Source organism: Astatotilapia calliptera, chromosome 12, assembly GCF_900246225.1.
Source record: "Astatotilapia calliptera chromosome 12, fAstCal1.2, whole genome shotgun sequence".
NCBI classification, from domain to species: Eukaryota; Metazoa; Chordata; class Actinopteri; order Cichliformes; family Cichlidae; genus Astatotilapia; species Astatotilapia calliptera.
In genome coordinates, this window is record NC_039313.1 from 4,497,776 (window position 1) to 4,506,498 (window position 8,723).

Sequence of the window (8,723 nt, forward strand, 5' to 3'; positions counted from 1 at the left end):
AAACCTGCCTACTACTGGAGTTTTATGGCCTTTTTATACAGTAAAAGCTGACTGAATATAACATTTCCATATCAGGAAGTGTACGTTGCGTAACGATGTCTGACGTCAGAGCAGTCACAAGACCGGGTTCGTGGAGCAGAATGTGTTGAGACCGCAGGGCTGTAGGTCCACATTTTGTGTTATGTAGCGTCTCCGAGGCAGAAGTGGCGCCATGGCCGCCGAGAATCAACGCTTACAGGGTTTCTGGAGGAGAACGGGCGACGTTTTTCCTTAACTTTCTCCTAGTTATCACAGCGGAAGAATAAAGCACTCGGAGGCTGTGGTCATATCAGCGGGAGGCATTGTCTGGGCGTGCGTGGCGGCTGTTGTCTGTCTGGGTAGCTCAGCCGCACATCTCCAGCCTCGTTAGCAAACTAGCAAGTCAATATAATAGTGTGCTCGCGTCGACGCTGAGCTAGCAGGACTGCTAGCTTGGCCGGTTTTTTTGGTGGGAGCTGGTGTCGTAGGTGATGTTGTCCGTGCTGTCGTACGGTAGACTGGTTGCCAGAGCTGTCATCGGCGGACTTTCTCAGACAGACAGCCGTGACTACAGTCTGGTGACAGCGAGCTGCGGTTTTGGAAAGGATTTCCGCAGAGGGATCCTGAAGAAAGGGATGTGCTATGGGGACGACGCGTGTTTCATTGCCCGACACAGATCTGCCGATGTTTTGGGTGAGTATCCCATGTCTGTTTGCTGATGAAACCTTAACCAAACAATAAGACATTGCTCCGTGTACACTGAGTAAGACGTGACTGACAGGTCAGGGGTCAGCCCCTCCTTGGGTTGCACGTGTTGTTGTTTTTTTGGGGGGGTTTCAGAATGAAACTGATCAGAAGGCTCAATGTCAATGCCTTCTGAGTGTTAAATTTGTGCGTGTATTTTTCAGACTTTTGTGCTTGTTGCATCTTCTTTGTACGCTTGAACATTTAGTGGGTTCATATTGCGTGCAGCATTCATTCATGACATAAAGAATATCTTAAGCAGCCAAAACCGATACTTTAAAACCTGCTGATGAAAAAGACTCTTAAGCACGGAAGCCTTGATCCCGTGTAAACCTATTATTGAAGACCTTAGCAGCTTTTATGCATATCTAACGACTGTCTGGGTATTTCTAAATGATTGCTATTGATTACTGTGATATTTTCGCAAAGTTGTTGTTTTTCGGCACATCAGTTGGACTGTGTGTCTGACTTGAGGAGGCCTGTTTCTTAGCTGTGGCACAGGGTGGTGAGACTCCTCCATGTATGGTCAGTGGAGCAGATGTCTGCGCCCTGGGAGTAACAAGACTAGAGTTTCCTTCCTAGGAAAACCTTGCACCTAGCTAAGTGCTCCTTTGGGGACAAAAGCTCTTAGTGAAACTCAAATAAGCAGGCCATGTTTCTGTAAAAAGGTTAATGAAGGTTTCCCTTATGGATTTAATGCATTTAACTGAGGGGACAGATTTTAAGGTGGGTTAAATTACAACAAACATAAAGCGGGACGGTAATGTGGAGCTACTTGAAGCAACTTTCTGAAGTCGTTAGATGAGCAGAGACTCTACCAATCAGTATGAGAAATGCTTGAATTGAGTAATGGGACATTTGAAAGCTTTGTACATTTTGTCATTTTTGCGTCTTTTTCCATCTTGCTGGGAGTGATTGTTGTTGTTCGTCATGCAGCTGCAAGGCATTGTCCTCCAGGCTTACTTGTGGAATGTTAAAAATCATATCTGGTGCTAGTTTAATCCTCAATGTTCTTAACTGAAACATGGAGTTCCAGTTTGCAGATTTCTTTCAGTTTTGTTTTTAAACATTGTACATATTACACAATTAATGGTTATGAGGAAAGATTTTTTTTTTTTTAATGTAATAAGGGATTAATCATTATTTCCCATAATGAAATCAACTCCTTTTTAGGTGTGGCGGATGGTGTAGGTGGTTGGAGAGACTATGGCGTGGACCCGTCACAGTTTTCGGGTACACTGATGAAGACATGTGAGAGGTTAGTGAAGGAAGGACGCTTTGTACCCAGCAACCCGGTGGGAGTCCTCACAACCAGCTACTATGAGCTACTGCAGAACAAAGTGCCACTACTGGGTGAGTGCAGCCACTGTAAACAGTTTTTCCCAAAAGCGTAGAACCATATTCAGCTTGTAACAGTTTATTTATATATATTTTTATTATCTGTCAAATCATGAGCTTAAATGGGCTACAACCATAAAATTTGGCACAGTCGATGGAAATGATGGGCAAATGCTTTCCAAGTAATGTGATCCCAGGCGGCTAGATGGTATCAAGGTGATTACAGCACAACAAATTCAATATAAGAAAAGCCACATCTCCTGCACTGTAAGTCTGATTGCCTTGAAATCTGACACTGAACTGCAGCTAGAAACAATGTGCAGACGCTCTCTAAAAATAACCTTCAGCAGGCCCAACTGGTGATCTATGATTAACAGTTCAAAATGGTGAAAAAGACCACTGCTCCCACATCGAGTCTTTGAAAGACTCGCATCTTAAGTATTAGGGTGGTGCAATTGTACATATTGATTTGGTTTGCAATAGACGTCATTACTTCACAGAAGAAACAGACAACAAGTGACATAATACAAACTGGTACAAAATGTTCTCTGGGTGATGAAAAACATCCACAAATTCTTGTGCTTTACAAAAAAATATCTCTTGGATCTTAAAGGCCTGGTTGGCAGGATTTTATTTTTATTTTTCTAAAGCAAATTTTAAAAGTGTGAAATTGAATCAAGTGACATGTACTTTTTGAAAATTGACTATAAAAATCCGATTTGGTTTATAACAGTCTGGGATTGAGGTCCAAACCTAATTCTGCTGTTAGAGGAAAAGATTGCTCTGAAATAATGGTGGCCATTATTAAAAGCCTCAAAGGCCATGGCTTAATAGGAAATAGTCCATAATTCATTAACTTCATCAGATCATTTCATATCTTGAGGCCATTTCTGGAAATGGGTCAACCAAAGTGAGGGTGCCACATAGACGAGAGATATTTACCTTGAGAGCTGGTAGTCGAAGAGGTCAAAACACTGAACATCTGCTGACTTCAAATCTGAGTCGCGTCTACAACTTAAGGTGCCCATTTGACGATAAAGGCCACCAAAGCTTTTTTTGTTTTCAATCATTAAAATTTGTACAAATTTTGAACACAGCGTTGTGGGTTTACTGAAAATTGTCAAGAAACAACAACAAGTCTTTGCAGACAGCTGCTGTGGACAAATCTTTATGCTCCATCTCTGGTACATACTTGCACTGTGTAGGGCAGTAGATTTAAAGCATTGCTGTGTAGAGGCAATAAACAGGAGGCTTTCCATGGAGTTCAGCTTTCTTGGGCTGGGCTGTGTTTACATCTGTTTTGTTTAATGGTAGCTGGCTAGAGATTTTTGCATCATGAGTAATAGAACAGCCAGCTCACATTCGAAAGTCCAGGGGACGTCACTAGGCCCAACCTGCTCCATGCACTTCACTTCCACCGGTCCCTTTCCTGCTCTGCGCCGCTTCCCGACGACAGAACGTGTACAAACACGTAACATCAGTGAACAAATGTGTTTGGAACAGATCTGTCTCGGCGCGTGTCAGTACTTTTCCATTCCGTTATCACATGTGCACCAGGGGAAACAACGCTGTATTGTGTTGCTTTTTTATGGCAGAAGGAATGTTCTTGAGGCCGGTAGCGTGAGTAATTTGTACTGCTGGAGACACGAAAGGGAGTGAGTCAGAGTGCGTGAGGGGGTTTTGAAGGTTGATCCCCCCAAAGAGCATATTTTGGTGGGCCAGATGACTCACCAGCAGGGTGTGATCACACGCTGTCCGCCTCTTCCACTAGCTCGTGTTTCCTCCTTTCATCACAGAAGGACAAATTTAAAAAAAATCTTTTCTCATTGTTAAGTTTGTGCTTTTAAGTTGACCTCATTTGTCTTTCTCCCAGTTTCACTTGGAAGTTGTGTAAAACTAAAAGGAAAGTAAGAGAAAGTGTTGCTTTTTTGTTTTTTAAAGAAATGTATGTATTAAAGTCTGTACTCCCTAATGACTGTCCTTCCTGCTGTTATAGATGATTTATTTACATGTGACAATAGTAGAAGCACAGGTATTAAAAATAATCAATAAATGGTTTCCAGCGCAAACCTTTTTCAGTTCCAGTGGGCCAGTGCTGTGCATGCTGGCTTATTGTCACACTTTCACGCCATACTGGAAAAGAACTCAGCCGTTGTTAATTGTTATTGTTATTAGCAACCACAGTACTTGTCCTACAACTCGGCCTCCTCTGAAAAGGGCAAAACGATGCAAATGCAAATGTTCGGTCAGTTTATTCTAATCAGAAATCAGATGGACACACGAACAAACCTTACGTCTGGTAAACTAACAGACATGCAGACACCGAAGCACTGTGCCGCTTGATCTAAATCTGTGTGACCTTTCACACTGTTTTCAGCTTAACCGGGTGTGTTGTCTCCTGTTTTTTAAAATGTGCCTTGAGAATGTTTTTTTTATCAGTTAGCCGCTTGATGAAGCGAAGATCTGTTGACCCCGTTTCCACATATAGCCTCTGCAGCGGCTGATGTTGATGTGTATTTTCAGAATGCTGAGTGCTGTGATCATTGTTTTCCTAGTCCTAAAATCTATTTAGTCTTCCTTCTACCTCCATACATCTTGCTGGTATTGTGGTTCTGTGTTTACGAGTAAAGTCGTGCTATACATTTGTGTTTTTATAAAAATAAGTCAGGCATCTTTACATGACGACTAACTGGCTTCCTGCTAACTTCTGAGTACAGACTCATAAGTTAGTTGTCCTGTCTTGTCTGCAGCACCAGTGAGGACAGCTCCGCTGTTGTTGGAAGCTGAAAGATTTTTGGCTGTTTCCAGCTTTAAATGTTGCATCTGTGCATCTTTCTTCTTTTGGGAGCTGAACACGTATTTGGGTGCAGAGATGGTTAATGTGCTATAGTGTTGCATTTACCCATTTTTATTTGTTTATTTAATCTTAAACATTTTCTTTTTTTTGCATTGAAAATAAAAAGTGACGTGTGGGTTTTTTGTTTTATTTTTATTTTTAGGAAGCAGCACGGCCTGCATTGTGATTTTGGACCGGCAGAGTCATCGGCTGCACACGGCCAACCTGGGAGACTCTGGCTTCCTGGTGGTCCGGGGAGGGGAGGTGGTTCACCGCTCAGATGAGCAGCAGCACTACTTCAACACCCCCTTCCAGCTGTCCATTGCTCCCCCAGGGGCTGAGGGGGCCGTCCTCAGTGACAGGTGAAACACTTAACGAGCAACACCTGGTGCATCTGCTCTCCCACACTCATTTGAGCGAGTCTGCCGGTGACACGGACGGGTGTCATCAGCACACTTCATTGCTCATTCACGTGTTCTTTACAGCAGATGTGATACATGATACTGTACTTATAACAAGGCAGACTGCTTGCTGAAACAACATTCAGTAGCGCCTGCGCACCTGGCCTGCTGCAAGGCTGAGCGTCTATAGCAACTGCGCTGCAGCGAGCTGCAGTGTACCACTGTGTCTGAGGCCACGTGCTGCTGTGTCTCGTTGCTGTGGCGTGCCAAGCAGCAGCACAGTAGATGTTAGAATGCAGGACAGGCCCTGGATGTGTGCCAAGCTTTCCCTCTTACCTCAGGTCAAAGTCTGTGTGGGCTGATGGGGCAAATCCACAAGTCCACAGCCAATCCTGCACCAGCAGACTCCTCTTAAATTAAGCAATTTACTTTTAAAAAAATAAATAAAAACAAAAGATTGCAAGTGCACTTACTTGTTACTATAGATATGTATTTACTTTTCTTAAATGCTGACCTTGCTTCTGTTTCAGACAGCCCATAGATTTGAGAAATCCTTTTACATTCGAGCATTTCATTTGGTTGAAGGATTTAGTCCTAGTGCATCAGCAGATTAAGCTTTCAGTCACTAATGTAGCAACTAACAGAAAAGAGTGCAAGGGTCAAAGCTAACAACTAGTTACAGCATTCCTGAGAGTGCACTAAAAAGTTTGGATAAAGATGTTTAAACATACAGCTAAGCACTTTGCACTCTCTATGATAATGCCACACAGCTCTTTATTTGCCACAAGTCCGTTTGTACATTCATTTTCATTGCCTGTCTTTGTATTAGTAATAATATACAAGGGAAACATCATGTTCTCGATGCATTGCTTCATAGCTATAAGCCCACAGATTTTTGCCTTCTTGCCCAATGATTATCTTCATAACTATACTGGCTGTGTAATTATCAAGTGTCACAAATGTCTTTGGCTTATGAATATGTTAATGATGAATCACCCAGTGTGCACAGATAACAAAGAATGAGGAACAGCTCTGGTAAGTGTGGCTGTGCCATCATAGTGCTAACTAGCTGCGAGAACAGCCGCTACAGCAGCTTTTTTCTCCCCATGTGACTGTAGTTTTGGCTTCATAAAAAAATACATTAAAAAATTAGAGCACAGGACAGGCTGTTCCTGGGAGCTTTGGCTCACTGTGTCGTGATGCAGTCCAGACAGTTTGTAATGAATCACATTCTTGACTGGATTTAGGGGGTAAGGACATCTTCCAGGAACTGAACCCGACACTGGCAAACTAACTTGGTTCCTGCCTCTGTGTATTTGAAGCACCTTCATAATGGCAGCACCTTTTCTTGGACCCAACTGTCCTTTCCAAGAAAACAAACAAAACAAAAAAAACCTCATGTGATGATTACCTGAACTTTTCATTATCCATTAGCAACCAAGTTTCTGTTGCTAAGCTCAGTCGGTATGTTTAATGACAAAAATTACTGCACCTGTCTCTTACCTGAAACTCACCTGTGTCTGTCCCTCAGCCCTGACGCTGCAGACAGCACCTCCTTTGACGTACAACTGGGCGACATCATCCTCACTGCCACTGATGGGCTCTTTGACAACATGCCAGACTACATGATACTGCAAGAGCTGAAGAAACTCAAAGTGAGTGACAAACATGTCTGCCGTAGAATCAGAAAAGGGCACGATAAACGCCTAATGCCTGCTTTGTTTGGTTCGTCAGAACACAAACTATGAGAGCATTCAGCAGACGGCCCGCAGCATCGCAGAGCAGGCCCATGTGTTGGCCTATGACCCCAACTACATGTCACCTTTCGCACAGTTTGCCTGTGACAATGGACTGAATGTAAGAGGTAAGTGTCCAAGTATTACAAAAAAGATGAGTATTTTTTTGTAATTTGAACGGTTACAAACGTGTTTTTCAAGCAACAAACCTAACTGGCTGCTGTTTCCTGTCCATGCAGGAGGAAAACCAGATGACATCACAGTACTGCTCTCCATAGTCGCTGAGTACACTGACTAGAGTCTGCACGGAGTATCCATCTGCCGCTGCAGGTGATGGACTGCTTTGATTCCTGCTGGCCAGGATGTACAGCTAATGTCTGCTTCCCCCACACCTAAAGGATCTACTCTGCCTCATCCACCCACCGTCTCCCCCACTTGGCCAACCCCACACATTTAAAAACAAACAAAAGAAATCCTTCAACATGCCCTTTTCTCTGTCGTTTTCTACATCAGACAGTGGCCAGATAAATCCAACTAAAGGCCAGACACCCTGTTGGCCGGGCTGCAGTGTTCCAATGCTCACCAGATAATCCCATTGGCTGGGATCATTGGGCATGCTGATGAGGATAAGTCAGCCTCTTCTGATAGTTGCCGCAGGAAAGAAGCTGCAATTCAGAGAAGACGGATGCTGACATAGCCCAAGAGTGTGTGTTAGCATGTGAATGTGGCCACGTACTGGCCTGCCGAACAGAACTAAACAGTCCTCAAGAAGGGAAGCGCATGAGAAATGGCAGCATTAAGGCTCAATAAATGGGTCCGTCTTGTGCAAGCACTTAATAATACAGTGGTACTTAGGAAGCCTTTATGAAAGGGACTGGAAACTTGTACGAAAGGGCAGGGAGCATATGTTTGATATGAATGGTATGCTGTTCTGGGATGTTACATTAAATGTTTGCAAAAACAGAAACAAAACAAGTGTGATGTGACATGGGTTTACACAGATGGTTTGTTTCTTGTGGCAGGATAATCCAACAAGATTTCATAAAGAGTGGCAGCTGCCTTTTCCATACCAGTTCAAGTATTGCACATATTTTGTAACTTAAGAGTATTTTGTAGCTCAAAAGCCTCTCAAGATAAATATATGTATAGTATAAATGATAGTGTCAAACTGATGTCCTCCCTTTAATCTCACAGCTGCTGCTGAAGTCTTGATTGTGATTATGTGTGATGTGTGTATGAATGGGTGATGAATGCACATGAGCTCCTCAGTGTGTGTCTATTGAGTAATGTGCAATCGGTGTCAATGAAATGGATGTGTAGGCTAGAGACTTCTCCATATCCGCTGGTCTGAATTGGTCTCGCAGCCTTAAACGCACAAAGCTTAAGGAGCATATCTGAAAAAGTTCAACGCAGCGGAAATTGGTCAGGTGACCAAATGTATTTTTGTAACCTCTTTGTTCCGTGGGGATTGTTCGCCGCGTCAAGTAGCTTACAGAAACTCTTGTTCACAGTCACCATTTGCTTTTCCTGTCTCTCTCCCTCCCTCCTCTCCCCCTGCTTGTAGAGCTTCAGTGGCGCATTCTTAAGTCATGTCACTGCAGGTTTCATGTGAAAAATGGTCAGTATGTTTCTTTGCGTCACTACAGGAAG

At 43.3% G+C, this 8,723-nt stretch overlaps 1 protein-coding gene across 1 annotated transcript; it reads left to right on the top strand.

Annotated features, from left to right (window-relative positions):
• Window positions 1-90: 90 nt before the first annotated feature.
• Window positions 91-8,241, top strand: pptc7a (protein phosphatase targeting COQ7 a). Its single transcript, XM_026188927.1, has 6 exons — window positions 91-711; window positions 1,936-2,115; window positions 5,100-5,298; window positions 6,869-6,992; window positions 7,072-7,201; window positions 7,313-8,241. The coding sequence occupies exons 1-6, from the start codon at window positions 510-512 to the stop codon at window positions 7,369-7,371; spliced, it is 894 nt and encodes a 297-aa protein (XP_026044712.1). The 5' UTR covers window positions 91-509; the 3' UTR covers window positions 7,372-8,241.
• The last annotated feature ends 482 nt before the right edge of the window (window positions 8,242-8,723 follow it).